General features: G+C 43.5%; 1 protein-coding gene across 1 annotated transcript in view; it reads left to right on the top strand.

The window, feature by feature from the left end:
- TFB2M (transcription factor B2, mitochondrial) overlaps window positions 1–26,354 on the top strand; it is a 71,899-nt gene that overhangs the window by 38,422 nt on the left and 7,123 nt on the right. Inside the window, exons 5-7 of the mRNA XM_077486141.1 lie at window positions 2,159–2,307; window positions 17,310–17,399; window positions 21,721–21,783. Coding sequence (XP_077342267.1) covers window positions 2,159–2,307; window positions 17,310–17,399; window positions 21,721–21,783 — 302 coding nt within the window. The remainder of the gene's footprint in view (window positions 1–2,158; window positions 2,308–17,309; window positions 17,400–21,720; window positions 21,784–26,354) is intronic.

Below are 26,354 nucleotides of genomic sequence, written 5' to 3'. Positions count from 1 at the left end.
AGTGGTCCAGTTGTCAAAAGTAAAAAAAAAAGTCTTTCTAGTGAATTCTTGCACCATATATAAAACTTGCAGTAAAATAAAAAAAATTGTAAAAAAATAAATAAAAAATAAAGCTTAGTTGTAAAAATAAATACTTAACAATTGCACGTTTTATTTCCTGCAAAAACATGATTTTTTTTTTTTTTTTAAGGTGATCTTATCCTTGAACACCCCATTTCCCTCAGGGTCATAATAAAGTGTGCCATGGCAGCCAAAGCAGCTTATACGGACTCCTGCCCCCCTGTCCCAGACCCGGAGGCTCGATCTCGCAGGACAGATGAGAGCTGCTCCTGCAGCCACTCTGCTCCTCTGGATGCCGCCTCCACCCTGAGCTGGGAAAGCAACTTGTCTGCCATCTCATTCAGCAACCGCAGGGGTTCCAAGTTGCTACCTGCGCTGTGAGATCCTCTGGACGTAACACACACTATCTATATTATAATATAACCAAAGTGGCACAAACCAGCAGAAATGCTGCACAAACAAATGGCGTGTTTGTTTTTAAAATTCAACAACATGGGGTGAAAAGTGGGTGGGGTTTCAGAAAATACAACGCACAATGGCTCTGAAACCAAAGCGGCACAAAATGTTTATTTTTGTGGCACAAACGAATGGTGTGTTTGATTTTAAAATTCCGCAACATGGGGTGCAAAAGTGGCTTACATTAAATTGAATGTTTAATATCTCAAACTGAACTGGCACAAATGCTAATTTTTGCGGCTCAAATCAGCACAAATGCGGCACAAATGAATGGTATGTTTTTATTCAGGTTTTACAAACATGGGGTGCCAACTTCACACAGCTCAAACATAGCACTAAGCAGCACGACTAGTTTTGTGTCCTTTGGGTGTTGTTGGGGGGCTGAGTAATCTTTGGTGACCTTTAATAAATAAATCATTATTAACGCAAAAACGATAAGTCAGAAAGGAAATTTAAACAGCACAAACGTAGCACTAAAGAAACACACTTGAGTTTTTATTTGTGCTGACTGTAGGGTGGGCAAAGTGAGTGTGGTTTGAAAAGAAAACTGTTATAACTTTAAAAACCATAACAGCACAAATAAAAATTTTAGTAGCGCAAACCAGCACAAATGTAGCACTAACAGAGACCAGTTTCGTGTCATTTGGGCATTGTAGTGGAGCTGAGTGACCTTTGGTGACCTTTTAAGTGCAAAAAGGATAAAAGATAGACCAGAAATTTTAGCAGCACAAATGTAGCACTAACCAACAAGACCAGTTTCGTACCATTTGGCTGTTGTAGGGGGGCTAGGTGATAGTCTGGAAAAAACAATTGCTAATATCTTAAAAATAAAAGCAGCACAAATGTACATTTTTACGGCACAAAACAGCACAAACGTAGCACTAAAGAAACACACTTGAGTTTTTATTTGTGCTGATTGTAGGGGTCAGCTTCACTGAGCTCCTCAAAAGAAAGGAAGAGAAATACTGGGCAGTCTGCCAAGAATTAAAACATTCTTTATCAGTTGAACTTAAGTATAAACATTGTAGTAATTAATTTGTCAAAGGAATAGACTTTGTGTGTAAGCGAAAAAAGTTTAAGCACTTAAAGCCTTTTCCTGACATTTGTTGGTTTCAAGTTTAAAATCATTTTTTTTTTTTTTTTTTTTTTTTAACTAGAAAATCACTTAGAACCCCCAAACGTTACTCCTGCCAGAAAGCGTGACAATGTCCTGGACCACCTTGCAGATCCTACTGCAGCTTGGCAGCAAAAACTGCCCAACCCTGTAACTGTACAATAAGCAGACTCTCTTGTCTTTCCCCCTCCTGTATGCATGCTTCCTGTGATAAGCTGACAGCAGTGTGAAAAGCAATAGAGCCCTATCTGGCTCAGAATGCCCCTTCCTGTCTGATCACTGCTATGCATGAGGTTGCAGATATTACCAGATTCATGTACTTGTGCTAATACTAAATCTATAAAAGAATACACTTAGTGTTATTTGTTGCTGCATAACTGAATTAAATGATACGTTATGTTTTTGTTAGGAGTACAGCTTTAAATTATGCACATGAAATTATGATTTAATGTCGTTCAATGACATAGAAACTGCTGTATTTTGTGATAACTCCCGACTACTGAAAATAATTATTGTTTTTAATTGTAGAAATTCCTATAAAAGTTGTTGGTATGCTTCGCTGTGAAAAAGAGAGTAGTTTGCTGTGGCGATATCTTTATGCTCTATATGAAAAGCTGTCAATTTTCAGATATGGAAGAATCGAATTAAATTTTTTTATGAGCGAGACCCTGTACAAGGTATGATATTTATTTTTTTATGTGCATAAACTGCTTTTATAACTTTTTTTGATTTAAAAGCTAATCCTAGATCCTAATCATTGTGCATAGGGTTAGTATATATTTGCTCCTGGGGGCCCCATAGGAAATAGCCATAAACAAATGCTATTTCCATCTTCTTAAAGCAGCTGTATAGGTACATTTGTAACTTTGACCTACAGGTAAGCCTATAATGAGGCTTACCTGTCGGTTAAAAGAATATCTCCTAAACCTATACGGTTTAGGAGTTATTCCCCTCGCAATGAGCTGCTGACTTCAGCAGTGTATGCGCACCGGGGATTCTTGGCTGAAAGTTCCGGCAGACGCCAGACCCTGCCGGGAAGAAAACTCCCGCATGCGGGATTGACGACATTGTGGCTCCGGCCATTTGCAGCGCTGGGGCCGCGATACCCAGAAGACACGCTTAGGGAACATGTCAGCTCCCTCGGCATGGACCGAGTGAGATGCCGGCGCCTCGTTCTAAGGTATTTCATAATGAGCTAGTATGCGATGCCTTTTCCCTTACAGGTGTAAAAAAATTTTAAAAAATTTTTAAAAAAATCAGCGGGTTTACTCCCGATTTAAGCAATTGTGTGGCTTCAGTTGCTTTCCATGGGGAAAATAATACATACTGTAGAGCAGGCATAACTTAATGGTGGATTGCAGTCTGGATCTGTACCGAGTACAGGAATGTGAAAGGCGTGATATGAGGGGGGGAGGGAATGTGAAGGGGGGCTGGGAACGGCAATTTAAAGTAAGGGGGGGGCGTGATATGAGGGGGTGATATAAAGGAGGGCTGTGGACAAGAGTTTGAAGGGAGGGATGATGTGCAGGGAGGACTGAGAACACCAATGTAATAATAGGATGTGAAGGATCTGAGGCTAGGTTCACATCATTGCGTTTGTGTGTAGGCAGCCCATTTTTCTTTATCGTACATCATGGGACACAGAGCCACAGTAATTACGGTCTGGGTTATATGGCACCTTCAAGTGATGGACACTGGCACACCCTAAACAGGAAGTTCGAATTCCCCATATAACCCCGTCCCCTTACCGGGAGTACCTCAGTTTTGTAGCAAAGCAATACACATATAACCAGAAAGAGGGGAGGGACCTCTCTGTCCTGTGATGTACTCCAAGAAAAGGATTATACAGGTAAGCTGGACACAGAGCCAAGTAATTACTGTCTGGGATGTCCCAGAGTAATGCCACCTAAGGGGAGGGGACAACAAAAGTAGGGTACAATCAGACCAGGGGACCTATACTGCAGCCTACAGCACACTGCGCCCAAAGGCGACATCCTCATGCCTTCTTACATCCACCTGATAGAATCTGGTGAATGTGTGGACTGAAGACCAGGTTGCAGCTATGCCCATTTGAACCATGGAGGGTTGGTGATGCACTGCTCCCAAAGCACTAACAGCCCTGGTGGATTGCGCTTTGACCTTCACATGCTGAGAAGTTGCTGGTACATTTTCTTACTGAAATGGTCTGCTCCACATTTAGGCTGCCCTTAATGGAGTCGGTTAAAGAGCCCACTTCTTGTTTGGGTTGACAAAAGCCTCATCAAGCCTTGCGTGCCTTTCCTGTCAATTCATTACTAGAAAAGCTTATGTATTATGAGTGGGATCACCCAGATGAGCACTTTTTCCCTTCTAAAAAGTTTTCAACACTTTATCCTATAGATGAAAAATTAACTAAGATGTGGAGTATACCAGCAATTGACGCTGCTATATCCTCTGTGAATAAAAATTTGACTTGTCAGCTTGATAATGCATAAATGCTTAGGGATCCAACTGATAAAAAATTGGAATTCCTGTTCAACATTTTTTCCCTGGCAAGTTAAGAGGCTCAACCTGCAGTGGCGGCAATTGGGGTATGTCAGTCCTTGAGAGACCAGTTGAAACAGGTACTCAAGGTGGTCCCTGAACAACAGGCCCAGGAATTGGCTGAGCTGCCAGCTGCTTTGTGCTTTGCAATTGACACAATTAGAGATTCTTTTTTTTTTTTTTTTGCCACATCAGTTACTTTCCGCCAGAGACTAGAATCAGCTTGTCGCTCATTAGTGTCTCATTCACAGTTCCACATCATCGTGGCACGTTTAATTGCGTACATTTTTACAAAAACAAATTATTTGTAAATCACAAAGTAAAAAGTTAAGAGTTCATTGTTTTTGATATATTAAATATACATCCTATAAATAGACTTAAATTAACCTATGCATAGTGTACACCATAATTATACCTATTCCCCTAGCGCTTCCTAAATAAAGTTTAAACAATTTCCCCACCCCCCGCCATCCCAGTCCCGCGAACTTCCTACACACACTTGATTATAAATAATTATTATTCCTCTTCCTGGTTCTATAGCAATAACATTCACCAATTAGCTAAAAAATTCCTAAGGGAAAAAGAGGACAAAAATAAAAAGAAAGAAGAGAGAAGAAAAGAAAAAAAAGGAAAAAAGAAAGAGAAAGGGGAAAAAAAAAAAAAAAAAAAAAAAAACACAAACAGGGAAAGTAAAAACCTGTATAGAAAGGGAAAAAGGGACGTCAGATACCCAGTGATACCCAGTAGTGATCTACAGCTCTTTCATCTACAATAGAATGCCTAACTTCCCCAAACTAGGCCCCCATAGACTCTTGAACTTCCTAATGTTACCTTGTCTAATAAAAAAGACCCTCTCATTAGCGATTGTCTTTTTTTATATTTACCATCCAGGTTTCAACTGATGGACCTAAGTGTGAATGCCATTGTTGAGCGATTATTTTCCTTGCCTGGAAAAGACATCTGATCACTGGTGTTTTAATGGCATTTGGGACTGTACGGTCCTCAGGGATAGTCAAAAGACAGGTCCTAGCTGTTGCTTTCAGTGTTAAGTTAAAAACTTTATTTATCTGGTCTATGACCTGTGTCCAGTATCTAAACAACTTTGGGCATCTCCAGAGCATATGAATAAAATCGCCAGTAATACCGCATCTTGGGCAATGGTCGTTGTTTCTCCAACCAAGTTTGAACATTTTCTTGGGAGTGTGATACACCCGATAGAAAAAGAAAAGATGAGAAACTTTCTGGGAAGGGGAAATCGAAACTTTTGTACCGTAATCGATTATCCGATCCCAATCGGAGTTAGACAGCGGGCCTACATCTTTCTCCCATTTTTCCCTGGTTTTACGCAAGGCATCGTGGTTCAACATTTCGTCCCCTAGTCTAGCATACATATATGAAATCAGTCCCTTAAGCTTATCCTGGGTCGCAATCTGTGACAGCACGGGCATCTGACTCCATTGAACCTTTTGAGGTCCAAATTGGGACTGAACTGCATGCCTAACCTGTATATATTTGTAAAAGGCCCTGTTCGACAGTGAGAACTCAGATTTTAAACTATTGAATGATTTAATTTCTGAGCCCTGGAATATTTGGATTAGATAGTTTATACCTTGGTTCGCCCATTCCCTAGATCTTTCCACTTTAGCTATTTCAGCAAGGTTTCTATTGTTCCATAAGGGAGCCAATACGGATACTCCCTGGTATCTTAATATAGTTTTGACTTTTCCAGAGTTTAACAATCTGATGGATTGTTGGACAACTTATCCCAAATGAGTTTGCCTCAAGGGCCTCAATGAGTGTATTGTGGGGGCATCCTAGCATCAGTAGGCTATGATGTGGCAAACCCTCGCTTGATATTCCTGCACCTGCTATATGCTGCATCTGTGCTGCCAAATAATAAAGCCTGGGATGTGGAACCGCCATCCCCCCATATTCCATCGGTAACTGCAACGTCCGTAGGCTTATCCTGGGCGGCCCCTTTTTCCATATGAAATCTCTAAACAGAGATTCTATTTTTTTAAACCACCGCGCGCCAATCCATACAGGTGAATTATGGAGAACGTATAAGATTTGAGGGAGCCAAACCATCTTGACCAGGTTGCAGCGACCCGCAATCGATAAGGGGAGGCGGCTCCAAATATCTGCCTTGTCTTTAAGTTTAAACAAAAGGGGAGCTAGATTATCTTCCACATACCCTTTTACATCCTTTGCCATCCAGACCCCTAAATACTTGAACTTGTCTACCACCTTTAAAGTGAACGTGTCTTGTATTGTATTGGTGGTCCCCATATCTAACGGGAGTAATGGCGATTTATCCCAATTGATAGCCAATCCAGATACTTGACCAAATTCCTTAATCATTTTCATAGCCGCTTTCAACGAGGCTTGAGCCTCTCCCAAAAAGAGCAAGATGTCGTCGGCGAATAGTGAGATCTTTTCCTCCTTCTGACCCCTCCTAAATCCCTGAATATCTGAATTTGCCCTAATGGCTATGGCCAATGGCTCCATTGACAGAACGAAGAGCAGGGGGGAAAGGGGACAACCCTGCCTCGTTCCCCGTTCTAGTTGAAACGCCTCAGAGTATTCATTATTAATTTTTATTTTTGCCCTTGGATTAGTATAAAGCATTTTTACCCATTTAATAAAGTTTGGACCAAACCCAAATCTAGAAAGAACTTCAAACAAATACTCCCACTCAAGACAATCAAAAGCCTTGGCTGCATCCAAGGCTAATATTGCCCTGGGGCCACCATCATCTACCGGGATCTGGACATTCAACTGGGCTCTGCGTATATTAATGCTAGTAGACCTGTTCGGGATAAAACCCGACTGATCAGGGTGGATGAGCTTGTGTATAAGCTTTTTTAAGCGAGTTGCCAGAATTTTTGCTAGAATCTTTACATCGGTACAAAGCAGCGAGATCGGCCGATACGAAGCAGGGTCCATTAGATCTTTCCCCTCCTTTGGGAGAACCACTATATTAGCCTCCAACATTGAAGGAGGCAACGTCCCTGCCACCAAGGACTGGGTCAATGTCTCCAACAACTCCGGCAGCAGGACTTCACCGTATTTTTTATAAACCTCAATGGGAAGCCCATCAGGTCCAGGTGATTTCAGATTGGACATCTCTGCCACCGTTTTACGGAGTCCCTCAATTGTTATTGGGGCCTCCATTACAGCACGATCTTCTACTGACATTGTTGGTATACTAATATTTCCTAAGAATTTGGCCACCATACCCAGCTCTCCTACCCTCTGGGATTTATAAAGAGAGAGATAGTAATGATAGAATATGTTTTTAATCATAATAGGATCGGAGGTAATCTCCCCCTGTGGGGTCCTGACCGCTAGTACCATTGAAGGGGTAGTGTTTGTTTTAACCAATAAAGATAATAAGCGACCCACTTTTTCACCCTCCCCAAAATTCACTTGTCTCTGAAAAATACATCTATTATCTATCTTTCTTCTAATAGTCATAGTGTATTCGTGCTGCTTTTCCATCCATATTTTGAGTAGATGGGGTTGGGTTTATAATGTATTGCTGTTCTGCCCCTATTACTGCCTTCCTGGCCTGCTCTTCCTGGGTCCTCATCTTAGCCTTATTTCCAGCTATTTGCTGGATAAAGAGTCCCCTTAAAAAAGCTTTTAAAGAGTCCCAAATTACTCCCGCCGATGCAGTGCCCGCATTAATATAAATAAAATTCTTCAATTCGGTTATTAAGCGTTCTGGATTGTCCAACATTTCTAACCATAAAGGATTAATTTTCCATTGCCCGGGATGTTGCTTATTCCCCACAATAAGAGTCAGTATTAAGGGGGAATGATCTGAGATCCCCCTTGGGCCGTAATATACTGCCTCCACAAAGGCCAAAGCTTGATTATTCACCAAGGCCATATCTAATCTAGACAGGGTAAAAAAAGACGTTGAAAAACAGGAATATTGTCGCTCTAAAGGATGCCGGGTGCGCCACAGATCGCACAGTCCCACTTCCTGCAGGAAACGGGACAGTCTCGTCTCGCTCCCTGCAGTTACTGGGACTGCAATTGGAAATCTATCTAAAGCCTTGTTCAAAACTTCGTTAAAATCTCCCACTGCTATTACAGGGATATCTGTCTTATCCATCATAAACACAATTAGCTCGTGTAAAATCTCTAATTTAAATGGGGGTGGGACATATATATTAGCTATCACATATGGATTATTTTCAATACAGCAATATAAAAAAATATACCGACCCTTTGTATCTATGCAGCTACTATAGCATGAGAACAAAACCTCCCTATCAATTAAGATGCTCACCCCTCTTGCATATGAGGAAAACACCGAGTGAAATTGGGTTTGAAATTTCCGACCACGCAGTAGCGGGACCGTCTCAGCGGTCAGGTGTGTCTCCTGTAAACAGAGCAGTCCAGGCCCTAGGCCCTCTAGTGCTGATAGCACCACCGCTCTCTTGGTCGGATCTCCCAAACCCCGAACATTCCAGGATATTACCTTAATTCGTTTTGACGGCATTACGTGCTAACTGCCAATATAATAAGCTGGTTACAGCAAAAAGCAATAAAAAAAAAAAAAAAAAAGAGAAGGAGAAAAAAGCTACTCCTCCCCAAATAATTATATACGTGTCGTTCCCAGGTACATACCTTTGATAACTATCCCCCCAAGTGTAATACCTCTTCTCACCTCTTCTCAAAAGATAAATCATTAATTGTGTGTATATGAATATTAGTGCTCTACTTCCCACCCTTCCCCTTATGCCCCTCCCCCTACCCAGACTTTGAACCCCCCCCCCTCCCTACCCTCCCATCTGCAGGGCATCCCCCAAGGGGTTGACCCGTGACCTTCCAGTTTCTCTTACCCACGCTTTCAACACTCCGTGTTCCATACATCAAAAAACCCCAAAACCACATATACACCCCTCTACATTCACCCATAGAAATCCTATTACCCTCCATCGCTCAAACTACAACCCCCCCCCCTCATTTTTATACATATAGTGAACGTGCAAATAAATGTTTATCTCTCATATATTATATCTCTTACCCATTTTTACCTCTTTATCCTCCCTCCCACCACCCAACCTAATTGCAGATAATTAAACTTAAATTGCTTATAAGAACCAACTCAATTACACAGGTCTATAATTCTTTTTTGTTTTCTTCTAGCCATTGGGATGCTTCCCTCGGTGAATTGAAAAGAAACGTCGTACCAAGTGCTCTTACCCTCAGCCTAGCTGGGTATAAAAGAGCTTATTCTAACTTATATTTAATCATATTGCGTTTGACTGGGATAAATTCAGCTCTACGTTTCTGGAGGTCCGGGGAGAAATCAGGATATAAGGAGATCCTAACCCCCTCACACCTGATATCCCCCTTCTCCCTAGCCTCCCTCAGTAGGGACACCTTATCCTGATAGTTAAGCACCTTAATCAATATAGGCCTAGGGTGGTCCCCCGTACGGCGCACCTTCGCTGGAGTCCGATGCGCATGTTCAATTGTAAATAGGGGACTAAGAGCGGTGGCACTAAAAAGTTTTCGAAACCACCCCTCCAGATAGCCTATTAAATCAGCACCCTCGCATTTCTCGGGGAGGCCTAATACCCTAATATTATTCCTTCGACTCCTGTTTTCCATCTCATCCAGTCTAGCTGCCTGGGAGTCGACCATATTTTTAAGCAATGCGACTTCCTGCTTCAAAGGGCTCAGTTCATCTTCAACCGCACCTATACGTTCCTCAAGATCAGTGGTCCTCAAAATGGTTTTGTTTAGTTCTTCCCTCATAAATAAAAGTTCCTCTTTAATAGATCGCAGCTGGCTATCAAAGCTGGATATTGAGACTTTGCAATCTTTGATCGCATTTAGAATGTCTGTTAATGTAGGCTCCCCTTCCAGCATTTCTGGTGTAGAGATAGTGTTACTAGCTGACGAATCTGCCACTTCTCTGTTTGCGTTAGCCTTTGAGGTTTTAGCTCCCCCTGGACCCTTAGCCCCTCCAGATTTAGACACCGTTGGAGTTTGAGGGTTAATTGCAGAAGGACCTTGGCTTTTCCTATCTCCAGACAAATTTTTCAGGTCTTTATTCTGTAAAGTATTCTGTTGTGTATTTGTCTTAGGGGGTGAACCAGGGCCCGAGTGTGCGTATCGTTCTAATTTTGCTGCCGCAATCGAAGCCATGTGGTTGGTCTTAGCCGAACGAGTAATCTGGGACCCCTCCAAAGGAGGCTGCTCTTCAGGAGATTTCTTCCTAGACATGATTCGGATAATACCGGGATTTTACCACTAAAACATCAGCGGACCCCGGTATTATTCCCAACCCAAGAGTAGCGAATTAATAGGTGTGTTGACAGTTTCCTTAGCTCTATTTAGCACTATTTAATCGCCATGTGAACAGAGTGTAAGCGACTATATAGGGCGCCCCCCATATGTGACCCCAACTTGAGGTTTAGTGAACAAAGCGGGAGGGAATAACTATACGGAAGTGCAGCATTACAATCAAATATACAGAGGAGTAAACCTTTCATAAGAAATAAATAGTCTCCCGGCCCTTTAACCCCTTGCACAGTATTACAAGCAACAGAAAAGGATGTTTGCAGTAATTATAAACAAGCCGGTATTATAGTCACAGAACAATCCGGTAAGGTGGTACATTCCAGCAAAGAGAAAATAGCAATCAGCCAGCTTTGAAATCTATGCCCCCGGTCTATTTAATGACACTCTCCTAAGTGTTGTTTAAACCATCAGATTAATTATATCAGAGCGACAAGTCCCGTCCAAATATAGCAAGTTCAGAGCCACATCCCTTCAAGGGATTTTCAAAGGGAGTTTTTTTTTTTAAGGACAGTCTTCAGCTCTGCATAGGTCTATAGCACCAGCCGACAAGAAAGCCTTGCAGCAAGAAAGGTATTACCTCTATGATGACAATGTAAGGTTTAGCAGCGTGGGGAAGCCTCCTCACACAGTAGAAGCAACAAGCGGCGTGGCTGGAGCGCTCGAGATCCCGCGTTGTCCTCCGAGACTCCCGGCTTCCTCCACGCCGATACCTTACCACACCAGTGAAGCTGAGAGCAGTCCAGCGAATCCCGGAGTCAGACGGCGGCGGAACACGAGCGGACAAGCAGCTCCCGCTCGAACAGGAGAAGCCACCCCGAAGCCAAGCGAAAGGCTGTTCCTTCAAGCTCCAGCAGCCCAGGCGGTGGGGGAACAGGTCCACTAGCTCAGGTCAGGCAGACAGGTAGGGTAGGGAGGGGGAGAGCTGCACCATGCTCTCACTCCTCACTCATTCACACTCCCACTCACGTCCGGTCCACAATTAGAGATTCTATTCTTCAAACCTCTCCACTTATGCTTGGGTTGGTGCATATGCGTAGAATCTTATGGTTGAAAGATTGGTCAGCCAAAGCACCATTCAAAAAGCTCTTTGCTGGTTTTCCTTTCCACGGTGAAAAGCTGTTTGGGGAGGATTTGGACAAATATATCCAAAGAATATCAAGTGGGAAAAGTTCCCTTTTGCCAGTTAAAGAGTAAACGCCTCTTATTTAAACCAAGCTCTTTCTCCAGTGCTGGGGGCATCAGAACCAAGGCAGTCACGATGGCCTCCACGGTCAGATTCAAGAGGTAAACCTCAGGGTCAATCGCAGGGACAAAAGATTCTGGGGGAAGAAACCCACAAGACAGAACGCTAAAGCCTCTTTATGAAGTGACGCCCCCACTCGCTTGAGTGGGGAGAAGACTTCTGCAGTTCTCCAAGGTCTGGCAGGAAGAATTTCAGGACACATGGGTGGTCTCCACAATAGCTCTGTTACAAACTAGAGTTACAAGAATTCCCGTCTCCTCGTTTCCTCAGGTCAAATGTCCCGCAGGGCGTCATCGGGTCCTTTGACGTCTGGGTACACCTGAAAATTTTTCTGCACACCAGATGTGAAGCATTCCCAGCATTTTTTATTTGTGGTTATTCACAGTTTTATATGGACTTTTTTTTTTTTTATCACCTAATTTTTTTTTCACACCATCAGTGCGAGTTTATATATCTAGATTATATATTTTCCCAGTTTTGCCTTTTGGTCTAGCTACTGCACCTCGGGTGTTTACAAAACTTCTGGCCCTTCCTCTGGCCAAATTAAAGACTCAAGGTATAACAATAGCATACCTAGGCAGCCTGCTCTCAATAGACTGGTCGGTAGTCAGATTGACTCAAAGTGTAGTCGCCACAATTAACTACCTGGAATACATTTTTTTTTTTTTTTTTTTTTTTATTGGGGAAGATGGTGGCTTCATTTGAAGCAGTTCTCTATGCTCAGTTTCATTTGAGACTGCTACAAAACAGTATCCTATCAGCGTGGAACAAAAAGATTGAGGCACTAGATTTTTCAATGCGTTTGTCGCCAAAAGTGCACCAGAGCCTCAGTTGGAGGATATCCGAGAATCTGCAGAAGGGGAAATCCTCCTTACCGGTTACCTGGAAGGTGGTAATGGATGCCAACCTTTCAGGTTTGGGAGCAGTCTTGCAATAAGCGTCTGTCCATGGGAAATGGTCCAGAACCAAAAAGACCTTGCCCATCAACATTCTAGAGATTCGGGCAGCGCGTCTAGCCCTAAAGGCCTGGACTTTCAGGTTGCAGAATTCTCCTGCCAGGATTCCATCTGACAATGCCACAGCAGTGGCTTATATCAATCACCAAGGGGGCACCAGAAGTCAGGCAGTCCAGGCAGAGGTAAAGCATATCCTAACCTGTGCAGAAGAACATGTGCCGTACATTTCAGCAATCTTCATTCCAGGGGTAGAGAACTGACAGGCAGACTACCTAAGTCGCCAGGAGTTGTTCCCAGGGGAATGGTCTCTTCACTCCGACATCTTTCTGGCTAAATGCCAACGATGGGGGATCCCGGATGTAGATCTGTTTGCATCCAGGTTCAACAACAAATTTGACAACTTTGTGTCAAGAACAAGGGATCCACCCACATGCGGAACAGATGCGTTGGTGACTCCGTGGGATCAGTTCACTGATTTATGCTTTCCCTCCTATTCTGCTGCTACCTCGACTTCTTCACATGATCAAGCGGGAAAGGAAGTCAGTAGTTCTTGTGGCCCAGAAGATCTTGGTATGCAGAAATGGTTAATATGGTGGTAGGAAACCCAAGGATCATACCACCACGCCCAGACCTGCTATCGCAGGGACCAGTGTTCATCCTACTTTACAAAAGCTAAATTTAACGATTTGGATATTGAAACCCACATTCAAAGGAATCGTGGGCTTTCAGGCTCAGTGATACCTACCTTGATTAATGCAAGGAAGCCAGCTTCCAGAGTCATTTATTATAGAGTCTGGGAGGCATATGTTTCTTGGTGTGAGGAAGTATGTCATAGGTAGAATGCTTGCCTTTCTGCAAATGGGGCTAATGGGACTAGAGATGTAGTTCGCCTTGAGTATAATCAAGGGCCAGGTCTTGGCCTTATCAGTGTTGTTTCAACGTCTGCTGGCCTCGCATTCTTTAATCCGAATCTTTATACAGGGGGTAATGAGGCTTAATCCTCCGGTTAAAGCAGCCCTGAACCCTTGGGACTTTAGTTCTGTTGGCATTACAGAAGCAGCCTTTTGAGCTGATATGACATGTTCCTTTTGACAAAGAAACTAGTTTTTGTGATAGCCATTTCTTCTGCAAGAAGGATATCAGAGCTGGCGGCTCTTTCTTGTAAAGAGCCATATTTAATCGTTCACAAGGATAGAGTGGTATTGTGTCCTCATCCTTGCTTTCTGCCAAAGGTGGTTTCAGGTTTTCACCTAAACCAGGATTTTGTTTTACCTTTTTTTTTTTTTTTTTCCAGAACCCTGTTCTAAGGAAAAGATAAGTCACTACACTCTTTGGGTCTAGTGAGAGCGGTCAAGATCTAGTTAAAGGTGACTGCTCAGATTCAGAAAAACAGATGTTTTGTTTGTGTTGCCAGAAGGTCCTAGCAAAGGACAGGCAGCATCGAAATCCACTATTGCCAAATGGATTTGGCAGGTAATTCAAGCTTTTGGCTTGTATAGGAAGGTTCCACCTTTTCAGGTCAAAGTGCAATCCACCAGGGCTGTTAGTGCTTTGGGAGCAGTGCATCACCAACCCTCCATGGTTCAAATGGGCATTGGGATTTTTATAACAGCTTACCTGTATAATCCTTTTCTTGGAGTACATCACGGGACAGAGAGGTCCCTCCCCTCTTTCTGGTTATATGTGTATTGCTTTGCTACAAAACTGAGGTACTCCCGGTAAGGGGACGGGGTTATATGGGGAATTGAACTTCCTGTTTAGGGTGTGCCAGTGTCCATCACTTGAAGGTGCCATATAACCCAGACCGTAATTACTGTGGCTCTGTGTCCCATAATGTACTGTAATGTAATGACGTGGCCAGCGATGGACACCAAAGAATCCTGCACAGCATCCGGGCAGAGTGATCCACAGTCCCCAGAGCAATTGTATCTCTTGACACCCATAAGGCATCCTCTGATCTACCGCAAAATTGCCCCGCTACAGGTCACCTCAACATTTAAGTACTTAGGAGTTACAATACAATTATCAATCGCCAAGTACATTCCAAACAACCTTCTACCCTGTATTGACTCCCTTAAAACCAAACTGAATAGTTGGGTAAACTTACCATTGACATTGATGGGTAGAGCTAATCTATTTAAAATGGTGTTTTTGCCCAAACTATTGTATATTCTAGCAAACTGCCCTGTAAACGTACCAAAGAAGATTTTTCAGGATATTGATTCTTTACTATCCACGTTGCTCTGGTCTCCTAAGAATCCCAGAATAGCTTTGACTGCACTAAAACTACCTACGACTAAGGGAGAGCTGGCCCTACCAAATGTCAGATTTTACTATTATGCCTCACAACTGGTCTACATTCACTGGTGGCTTTTTCCCCAGTTGAACAATGCAGCTACCGCAGCGGAGGCGGCTGTGCTCTCCTACGAAGCCTTGACTTATACAATATTTAGGAAGACTGTTAAAGAGGAAGTAAAGGCAGTTGAAAAAAATAAAATAAAGAAAGGAACCTGCAAAGCAAAGGCATAATAAGCTAGTATGCATAGCATACTAGCTCATTATGAATAACTTGCCTGAGAACGAAGCCCCTGAAGCGGTCCTCCGTCTTCATGTCCGCCACTGCCATGGATCCCGGAGGGACTTCAATCCCACGCATGCGCACGGGAGCCGACACTCGCAGGCATCTGTGGCCTACCCAGTGTGCCTGCGTGCTGCGGTCTACGGTGCGGTGGCTGTCTTTTTGTAAATGTCTCCTAAACCGAGATTTTTCTTGGACCTACAGGTAAGCCTTAATCTAGGCTTACCTGTAGGTCAAAGTGGTTTGTAAGGGTTTACAACCACTTTAAGGGGGAAGAGGGCACGGATATAATAAGTCTCCCTTAAAATATACAAACAATGTCAGTCCTTGGTCCCAGAAGGCCAACCCTCAATATCGCCCAACCATCCTATCTGGTATAACCCCACATTCCCACACTTTTACGACTTGCCAGACGCCTGTCTTTGGGCAATGAGGGGGACTGAAGTACCTGCATCAGCTGTATGACAAAGGTATCTTTAAAACATTCTCAATGCTGAGGCGGGAGTTGAGGATACCTGAGACTTGGAGTTTCAGATACCCTCAACTAAAACATGCCGCCAGAGCCCAACTAGGACTTAGAAACGTCTCTTTTCAGAACTCTAAGTTGGAAGGGGCACTGATACAACCAGAACACACAAATTGATTTCCACTTACTATAAAATCTTAGGGGAGAGTAGGCCTACACAACTACCAGCTTTAAAGCACCATTGTACGGCAGATATACCAGACCCCTCGGGTTACAATTGGGAAGAACTCCTTAGTACATACTTTGTTACTGCTATATCAGCCAGAGACAGAATGATACAGTTACGCATCTTCCATAGAATATACTACACCCCTCAATGGCTCTTTCAGATGTGGAAAATGCCTAGCCTATTGTGCCATAAGTGTTACAGGAGTGCAGGGAACTTGCTCCGGAGCTGCGAAAAAAATAAGACTGTTTTGGTCTCAAGTGACTCACTTTATTGTAACCAATTTCAATCTACCCAATATTTGCAGCCCTAAATGGTGTCTATCAGTCTTCGAAGAGGGGGAGCTAGGTACCCATCAAAAACCATTTCTGTGCTTTGTTACACTACGCTAGGAAAACTATACTTCTACAGTGGACACAATTGGCAACAATCTCCCTAAACCAGTGGAAAAAAAACGTGATTAATCAAGTAACACCGATGTACAAAATTATATATGAGGCTAGGGGATGTGCTGGAAAATTTTTGAAAATATGGGGAGAAGGGGTTGAGAAGGTAGACACATGTGAAATCCCGGAATATTAAGGATGGCTACCTTTAATTTGCCAGAATGTGCTGGCTACACAAGGAGGGGGTGAACGCAACTGATGTTAGTAGGAACTATCTACCCAGGCTGTACGTGCAAGTGTTTAGCCTTATTTAGGGTGGGGGTGGGGGGGGGGGGGAGAAAAAGAAAATAAAGTATGCTTACTCGTCAAGGATTACGCTATTTGACTACTCAACAATGGGCATGTACAAGAAAGAAATGAGTAAAGAAACTGAAGGGATTACTGGAAACACAATTGTTTATATTGTATTGTTGTAACCACAATTAAACTATTATGTACTATGCCTGTATGATGTACCCTGTATAAAACAAATTTTAATAAAAAAAAGTAAAAAAAAAAAGAATCAAACGTGTGTGAGTCGGACCTCTGCTGGAAACATTTTTTACTCACTGGACCTTCATGAATTTTAATTCATTACCCCACTGTAGAGGGTGGTTGGTAGTGTTAGGACTAGGAGGTAATGATAGCTGCAGGCAGAGTTATTGAGATGTTCGTTTCTCAGTTACCCAGTACATTTGATGTAATGCTTGTCTGTATAGTTTGCCCAGTATCCTATACACAAATATTTTTGGTATCCTTGTGAGTCTCTAACATCAGGCAATAATAATTAGGGCCACTCCTTCAGCTCTGTGTTTTTAAAATGTCAGTAGAAAATGTTTGGGTTTCTTTAACTTCCATTTTTAGAGTTGTAAAGATGTTGGTTGCAATGAAATGTTTTTAAATGGATTAACATAACTATACTGTTTCCATTATAGAGCCTACTCGCTAAGCCTGGAGATTTTAAAGGATATCGAGCACTGGCAGTGCTGTGCCAATTAGCCTTTGATATCCAACTGCTGCACAAGGTATATATCCTTTTTAGAGGCAGAAGTACCTTTAGAACACCAAGCTGAACTGGCATGAAATAAAATCTGATACAGTATAACAAAAAAGTCACGGATGACTCATTCCTTTGATATCTGGTCATCCCTTCTAAATTTGAAAAGTTTTCTTTTCTACTCTGAGTAGTTCTGTCCGTGTAATGCTTAGATCATATCCCATATTGGGTGTTTTGCCATTATAATCATATAAGCGTCACCTTTCCAAAATTCTCTCTGCCCTCCAAGCCAATCACTTGGGGTTGCTTAACACTGAAGGTGGATATGGGCTTTAGCAAGTACAAAATATTAAAGTGATTGTAAACCCTCACATAATACCCATTGAAGTGACTGGCTCAGGTGATACACAAAGATTAAACAAATCATCCTATGTATGTTGAACCTGTTTATCTACAACCGTCTTTCCCCTGCATCCATTAAGTGTAGAATTTTTACACAGGATCTTCCAGCTCTGAAAAGGGGGTGGAGAGCTGAAGTTACATCAGTAAGGAGAGCTGATTGGAGGGAAGAGACGCACCCCCTTCACACAGCTCACAGGAACAGAACTAAGGCTGTCAATGAGCGGTTTTCTCTTGGTGTCAGGAAAACTTGTCAGAAGTGACTCATGCTGATAGCAGAGGAATGAGGCATTGGACAGAAATTGCACTTAGTGCTCTTATTTGAGATAAGAACACACTATAGAGGGATATGCTCTATACATATTTCATGTCTGAGGTTTACAACCATATTAAAGTGATATTAAAGCTTTTTTTTATATATATAACAAACGTAATAGTAACCTGCTTAATGCAGTGGATTTGCACAGAGCAGCCCCGAATCCTCCTCGTTCTCGAGTCCTACGGCGACGCTCGTGGCTCCTGCCAGGTGCCCCCACAGAAGCTTGCTCTGGGGGCACCCAAGCAGGCACACTCTCCCGACCCATGGCTCTGTGTCCATTCACACATGGAGCCGCTGCTTGGCCCCACCCCCTCCATCTTCTAAATGGATCATTGGCCAATCAGGTGTGCAAGTCCCCGGAGAGGCAAGACTCTTGTGGACCTCGCTGAATCAAATGGGGGCTCAGGTGAGTATTGAGGGTGTCTGGGGGGGCTGCTGCTCACACAAGGTTTTTATACCTTTTTTGCATATAATGCATGAAGGTATAAAGCCTTGTTCCTTTTACAACCACTTTAAGTATCCCGAGGACTTTTTTCTTGCCTATTAAGGGACACAGGAAGTCTTAAACCGTTTATACTGGAGGATTATACATTGGCAAACAAACTGTAGGCCAGTCCAGGGACACAGCTCAGTTGTGTTTAGACTGTTTTTTTTTTTTTTTTTTTTCCTGCTCACTCTTATCTCCATTGCTGCTGGAGCTTTATCTCTTTGATTGCAGCATTCCAGAGAGGTCATCCTCAGTCTGGCTTTTGGTGTACCTTTTCTGGATACTGCTGAGTTGACATGTGGGGATAGCCTAGAATTGACCTTTAGAAACTGGGTTCTATGTTTGGCGCTTTGACTCTGTTCCGGTAGAAATAAGCTGAGGAGCAGTTTCTAAGTTCAGAGCTGTTGGCATTACCTCATCGTATGCCGGTTTCTGAAGACTTAGTAAATAGGCCAGTTTGAGCTGAGCACTGGGAGCTACCTCAATTACTTAGGTTGCTGGGCACTTTTATTCCCCATTCCCACTGGCTCTGCCATGGGTGAGGTTAATGCTATGGGACTGAGTGACAACGCTACCCTGGAAGTTTGCATGTGTGCTTTCTTTACCACCATGAAGTATCAAATAAGCATCTGCCTGCTGCTGCTCCTGCTTGTAAGAACCACGTGATAGATCTTTGTTCCTGCTGCTTGCCTATAATAACTTTGATTACCAATGGCCATCTGACCATTATCTGCTTAAGGCTACCCAGGTCCAGGTATTTACCAGAACCATAAAAGATTTTATGTTCTAAATTAGCCAGTGATTTTCTGACTACAGATTGGGCCCTGTCCTTCAGATTCTATATCTGATTTACTTAATGCCTCAGCAGCTTCTAAGCCATTGGCCACAGAGATTCTGGCACATTCCGAGTCACTCCAGCCCTTGACTGATGAGCTTGCCCCTGAGTTAGTCTACTGCTATTATTCCTAAATTAAAGGACCAATGCTCTCCTTTCTACAGCTGGGTCTAGACCAATGTCTGTATCTTGGCTCTATTAAGGGTCAGGGTTCTGCCTATTTTATTATGTTTCACAGACATTTGGCCTCTCACTCTTTGAATAAGACTTTCAACTTTTTTCACTTCCTGTCCCATAGCTAAACCAGGAAGTGAGAAGGAATCCCTGGTTGACCAGTGTCCAATTGACCAGTGTCAAAACTGTCCCCTCTATTCCTGTTTTGATGATCAACCAAAAAATGGTATGTTCTTTCAGTTTCACTCTTGTGGATATGATGAACAGGACAAATGGAGAGGATTAGTCTCCCTAATGGGGACATAGAATAAAAACCTGACCAATGTTCTATTCCCTCTTTTTACTCCATCCAAAACATTTGGAGAAAATATATTTTCTTTAGTGATATGGCATTGGCAGGTGACACTGGTTGGAACTGGCAGGTGGCACTACTGGCACTGGCAGGTGGCACTGGCATGTGGCAGTGATTGGCAGGTGGCACTGGTTTGGTGATGGCAGGTGGCCCTGGTTGGTGATGGCACTGTTCACTGGCAGATTGCACTAATTGGTGGTGGCACTGGCAGGTGGCACTGAATGGTGGCACTGGCAGGCACGTGGAACTGCCAGATGGCATTGGCAGGTGACACTGGTTGGAACTGGCAGGTGGCACTGGTATGTGGCACTGATTGGCAGGTGGCACTGGTTTGGAACTGGCAGGTGGCCCTGGTTGGCGGTGGCAGGTGGCCCTGGTTGGCGGTGGCACTGGTTGGCGGTGGCAGGTGGCACTGGTTGCCACTGGCAGGCACGTCGAACTGCCAGATGGCATTGGCAGGTGACACTGGTTTGGAACAGGCAGGTGACACTATTGGCACTGGCAGGTGGCACTGGTTTGGAAAAGGCAGGTGGCCCTGGTTGGCGGTGGCACTAGTTGTCACTGGCAGATGGCACTGATTGACGGTGGCACTGGTTGGTGTTGGCAGGTGGCACAAGTTGGCACTGATTGGCGGTGGCACTGATTGGCGGTGGCACTGGTAGAGGTGGCACTGATTTGTGGTTGCAGGTGGTATTGGCACTGATTGGTGGCAGGTGGCACTGGTTGGCACTGGCAGATGGCACTGGTTGGCGCTGGCAGTTGGCACTGGCAGGTTTCACACAGACCACTCTTACTGAAATGTAACAGAGGAGCTGTCAGAATTGAGCTTAATGTTGGAATGGGCGGGACCCAGCCGGGGTGTGAAACTTACAAGTAACAGAGGCAAATCTGTCAGATTTTAGCTTGATGTCGGGGTGGGCTGGACCCGGCCGGGGTGGGCGGGGCATGGCCCGTGGGCGGGACTCAACAGCCAGCCAACTATTGGGCTGCTTAAGAAAAGGGCGGGGCCACACGTAGCGGCCTGCCCAGATCCCATTGGCTGGTGTTTGATAGCGGCCGGGTCCCGCCCACCCTGACATCAAGCTGAAATCTGACAGATCCTCCTCTCTCCGTTGCTTGTCAGTTTCACAGACTTAGCGCGGCGCCGCTGAGTGTGGAGGAGGGAGTAGGACGGCAGTCAGTGTTAATGCTCTGCATGTCCTGGGGCATCAATAGTGAGTGGGCTGGTGGCAGCTTAGGTGCCAGGTTGCGATTTCTGATCGCATTGGCGACCTGGCGCCTGGGGTTTGGTTTGTCGAGCCCTGTGTTACATGGCCTAAAGAATCAGTTTTGCATCTGCTTGGAACTGTGAGACCCTGGCTTTCTGCAGTGGAAATATGGTGGCAGAAGGATGGAATGGGGTTACAGAGTGGACACACAATGATTGGCTTAGTCAAAGGGAAGTGGAGAAGGTGATCACAAAGCTTCCTCCCTCATGCTGGTCAGGGGCACTGGAAAATTACATTAGGTTGACAGCTGTCATGAGTAGAACTACGTAATCTGGATTTTCACATAGACTTTCTCTTGTCCATGGACATTTAAACCCCCCCCCCCCCCCCAATAATAACCATAAATAAGTGCACTGATGATAGAAGTGTAAATAAGATTATTGTACTATTATTTTGTGATCTGTATGAAACTGCAAACTACACAGGGGGTGCTCAAGGTTGGGTTTTCTTTCTGTGTACTATACAGAGAAATCATACATTTTTTTTCTTCTCAATTTTGTTCCCCCCCTCTCTAGGAACACATTTCCACATTTTCTTCATCCAGAAAGTCTAAAGGAGCTTCAGTAGTCAATTCTGGGGTAAGTACTGAAAAAAAAACCTAAACTAAAACATGCATACAAGCTAAATAAACATGTTTCTGATTGTTGGTTTAGCAGCTCTTTTGAACCATTCAGTTTTTTTTTTTTTTTTTTTATACCCTCATGTTGAGTGTTGCCTGTCTGCTGGCTATCTTTTTCAGCAAGTTCCTGGATTCCCTGCATGCTTTGGGCAGCGACCTATGACACACAATGTATGTGGTAATCTCACTAACAGGCTGCTCTACATGTCCAGGGGAGTTGAGTCCCTAAAAGCCCTTTTGGGGCAGGCCTGCCATGATGTGAGAAGTTTAAGTGGCAGCTCTGTCTGTTCTGTTTGTTTGAAACAGTATTCACTCTAGCACAGGGGTTGACAAATTTGCTTGGAATCTAGGAGCCAGCTAAAAAAGTTAGGAGCCGGGTCCGTGACGGCGATCTGGACCTGTCCCTGGCCTGACATGGAAACGAGTGAGGGGAAGATAGCCCCAAGCCCCTCACCTGTCTTCAAGTCATTGCCCATAGCTATTAGAGGGACATTTTATTTATTTTTTTCAAATGACAAATTTTTTTTAAATTGCATTTTAGTGTAAATATGAGATGTGAGGTCTCTCTGACCCCAGATCTCATATACAAGAGGACCTGTCATGCTTTTTTCTATTACAAGGGATTTTTACATTCCTTGTAATAGGAATAAAAGTGACACACATTTTTTTTTTTTTTTTTAAAGAACAGTGAAAAAAATAAAAGTTAAAATAAAAAAAATATATATTTTAAACGCGCCCTGTCCCGCCAAGCTTGCGTGCAGAAGTGAACGCATATATGAAAGCGGTGTTCAAATCACACATGTGAGGTATCGCTGCGATCGGTAGAGTGAGAGCAATAATTCTAGCCCCAGACCTCCTCTGTAACTTAAAAAGTGCAACCTGCTTCTCCTTTTGTTAAAAGAAAAATTTCTTCTCAAAAACCAATTAAAAAAAAAAAAAGTGCAACCTGTAGAATTTTTTAAATGTCGCCTATGGAGATTTTAAAGGGTAAAAGTTTGTCGCCATTCCATGAGCGGGTGCAATTTTGAAGCATGACATGTTTGGTATCGATTTACTCGACGCAACATTATCTTTCACAATATTAAAAAAAATTGGGCTAACTTTACTGTTGTCTTATTTTTATTTTTTATTTTTATTAAATACATTTTCCCCAAAAAAAGTGCGCTTGTAAGTCCGCTGTGCAAATACGGTGTGACAGACAGTATTGCAACGACCACCATTTTATTCTTTAGGGTGTTAGAATAAAATATATATATAATTTTTAGGGGTTCTGAGTAAAGGGAAGGAAGATAGGCTGGCAGGCAGGGAAAATTAGCATTGCATCCATTAGCATTGCTGGTTGTAATTCCAACGGCCACCACAAGAGGGCGCCAGATTCCAGAAGGAACCATAGGATCGTAGAAGGCCTCAAAGCCGGGGGCTAAATTACCGGCCGGCGCGGCCCGACGCGATCGCGCCGGGGGGGTCCGCGGAGACGGCATACCCCCAGCTGTGCTGCCCCAGGCGCCAGTTCGCTAATTCTAGTCGCAAATGCGACCTGGCGCCCGGGTTTTGTCGAGCCCTGCTCTAGCATTACCCTTTCCCTCTCTACTAATGAAATCAAAAAGGTACTTGTCGACAGCATCATGTAGCAGTTCAGCAGTGCCAGGGGTGTATATTTGGGGCCAGTTCACACCAGAAAGCAGTGCAGGAAACCAAGGTTCCCTGCGGGTTTCCCACTCCACGTTCAAAACACAGTGCAGTTGCGATGGTAAGTTAATGGCATCCCAAATGCAGGTCACAAATGCAGTGCGTTTGCCTGCACTGGATTGCATGGTACAGAAGTATCGTGCGATTAGGTTGCAATAGGTTCCCAAAAGTAGTGCATGCTCTACTTTTGGTGCAGTGCAATTTCAGCCCATTCTAAATGAGTGGGCTGAAATCTCACTACACAGAACTGCAACTGCATCTCTTTCTTGTGCGATTGCCATTGTGAACCAGCCCTTTACAGAAGTGACACAGAGATGTTGCACAATCAGTGTGTAAGGCTGCTTTCACACAGGGGCGGGAGCGGCGTCGGCGGTAAAGTGCCGCTATTTTTAGCAGCGATTTACCGTCGTTTTAGCAGCGGTCTGCGGGCGCTAGCGGGGTGGTTTTAACCTCCGCTAGCAGCCGAAAAAGGGTTAAACCCGCCCGCAAAGCGCCGCTGCAGCGGTGCTTTGCCGGCGGTATTGCCGCGGTGTCCCATTGATTTCAATGGGTAGGAGCGGTGAATACACCGCTCCTTCACCGCTCCAAAGATGCGGCTAGCAGGACTTTTTTCACCGTCCTGCCAGCGCATCGCTCCAGTGTGAAAGCCCTCCGGCTTTCACACTGGAGTGAAAGGGGCCGGTTTTTTTCAGGCGCTACACAGGCTCTATTTTTAACGCTGTAACGCCTGAATACCGCCCCAGTGTGAAAGAAGCCTAAGGGCCTGCAGAATTAGCTTTTTTTATTTGATTCATTTGCCTCGACAGAAAAAAATAAATAATAAAAAATTCAAATGGAAAAGAAAAAAAATGGATATGTTGGAGATGCTATCATAAACAAAATTGAGCAGGAATCGCTATGGATTATAAAATAGAAATAATGTGTCTCAGCTGTTAGTGGGCAGCTACATTTTTCCATATACTGTAATCATAAACTCTCTTTTAAAATGTAATACTTTATTATTTTAATGTGTCCGTGTTGAACATAATGGTGTTTAATAACTAAAAGAATAGAGGCTATTCACTTAGCGAAGTGAATGTTCACATTGAAAACAATTTTTATATATTTTCTGAAAGCAGAGGCCCTGTGGAAATAGTGGCAATTGTTGCAGCTGGTTTGAACTACCTGAGGCCCAGGCTATTTATATGGGGTCTATGGACACTTAGCGTTAAAGTATTACTATAGGCAAAGCTTTTTTTTTTTTTCATTTCAGAACTTCCACTTTAACCACTTCAGCCCCGGAAGATTTGGCTGCTCAATGACCAAGCTATTTTTTGCGATACAGCACTGCGTCGCTTTAACTGACAATTGCGCAGTCGTGTGACGCTGTAGCCAAACAAAATTTACATCCTTTTTTTTCCTCATAGAGCTTTCTTTTGGTGGTATTTGATCGCCTCTGCAGTTTTTATTTTTTGCGCTATAAACAAAAGAGCAACAATTTTGAAAAAAACACAATCTTTTAGATTATGCTAATGCTGGATTAAGTTAGTAACACGCCCCTAGGAACACTTAACCCCTACACTGCCACCCCCTGGTTAACCCCTTCACTGCCAGTGTCATTTACACAGGAATCAGTGCATTTGTATAGTGCTGATTGCTGTATAAATGACAATGGTCCCAAAAATGTGTCAAAAATGTCCGCCATAATGTTGCAGTCACAATAAAAATCGCTGATCGCCACCATTACTGGTAAAAAAAAAAAAAAATTATTAATAAAATTGCCATAAAACTATCCCCTATTTTGTAAACGCTATAACTTTTTTGTGCAAACCAATCGATCGCTTATTGCGATTTTTATTTATTTTTATTTTTTTTGATTTTTTTTTTACCAAAAATATGTAGAACAGGGGTGCCAAACCAGTGGCCCGCGGAGCCCTCTGATGTGGCCCACGACCACCTGCTCTGGGATGATGAGTTTGCAAGCCCAGATTGCAGGTTGCCTACTTACCCGCCATCCCAGAGCATTAGTGTTGTGAATGAAGCAAGCAGTTGCGGAGCAGAACCGTATAAACCAATGCTTACTGTATAGCACCCGCTCCTGTCATAGGTGGAGTGATACCAAATGCACTCTGCCTGGGACAACAAGTTTATTACTAAAATCAGAGTGTTTATATGGACATATCTGTTCTGCAGTGGTTACTGGGCTGCTTTTAAACTGATCCACAAGTGTAGCGCAGTGTACCTGAGGCTTACCTGCACTGAGCCATAGACTTCTAGTTTTACCTGTGGGTTTGGTGCACTTTCAGAAAGTGCACCACACCTGCAGGATATGATAGAATTCTAAGGCAAAGTACAGCTAACCTGCAGGATAGCCACATGTACGGGTAGACTGCAGACCATCAGTGTAAAAGTAGCCTTAGGCCCCTTTAACATGATCTGTCTGACCCAATCGGACCCTCCATTCACCTCTATGGAGCGGCAGATGTAAACAGACTTGTGTCCGTTTTATACATGCCTCCTTCCAATCCGATCTGCTAAAAAAACGAAAAGTGGATCTGTCCCCTTCCATTTGATCAGATAAGAGGGCCCATAGAGTAGAGTGTGCTGTGTCTGTGTCCGCTTTGCATATGCAGAGTGGACACAGAACTGTCAGCTGCTCATTGTGGCCCGTGACTGGTTACTAAGTCGCTTAAGTAGCCCTCGCTCTTCAAAAGGTTGGGCACCCCTGATGTAGACGAATACGTATCGGCCTAAACTGAGGGAAAAAAGTTTTTTATATATATTTTTGGGGGATATTAATTATAACAAAAAGTAAAAAATAATGCGTTTTTTTTTTTTTCAAAATTGTCGCTTTTTTATAGC

This window comes from Lithobates pipiens, unplaced genomic scaffold (assembly GCF_037356315.1).
Source record: "Lithobates pipiens isolate NorthernLeopardFrog02 unplaced genomic scaffold, aLitPip1_a1.2 Scaffold_18, whole genome shotgun sequence".
Taxonomy (NCBI): Eukaryota; Metazoa; Chordata; class Amphibia; order Anura; family Ranidae; genus Lithobates; species Lithobates pipiens.
Note: the sequence above shows the minus strand (reverse complement) of the source record. Positions and strands in the feature narration are given on the sequence as shown.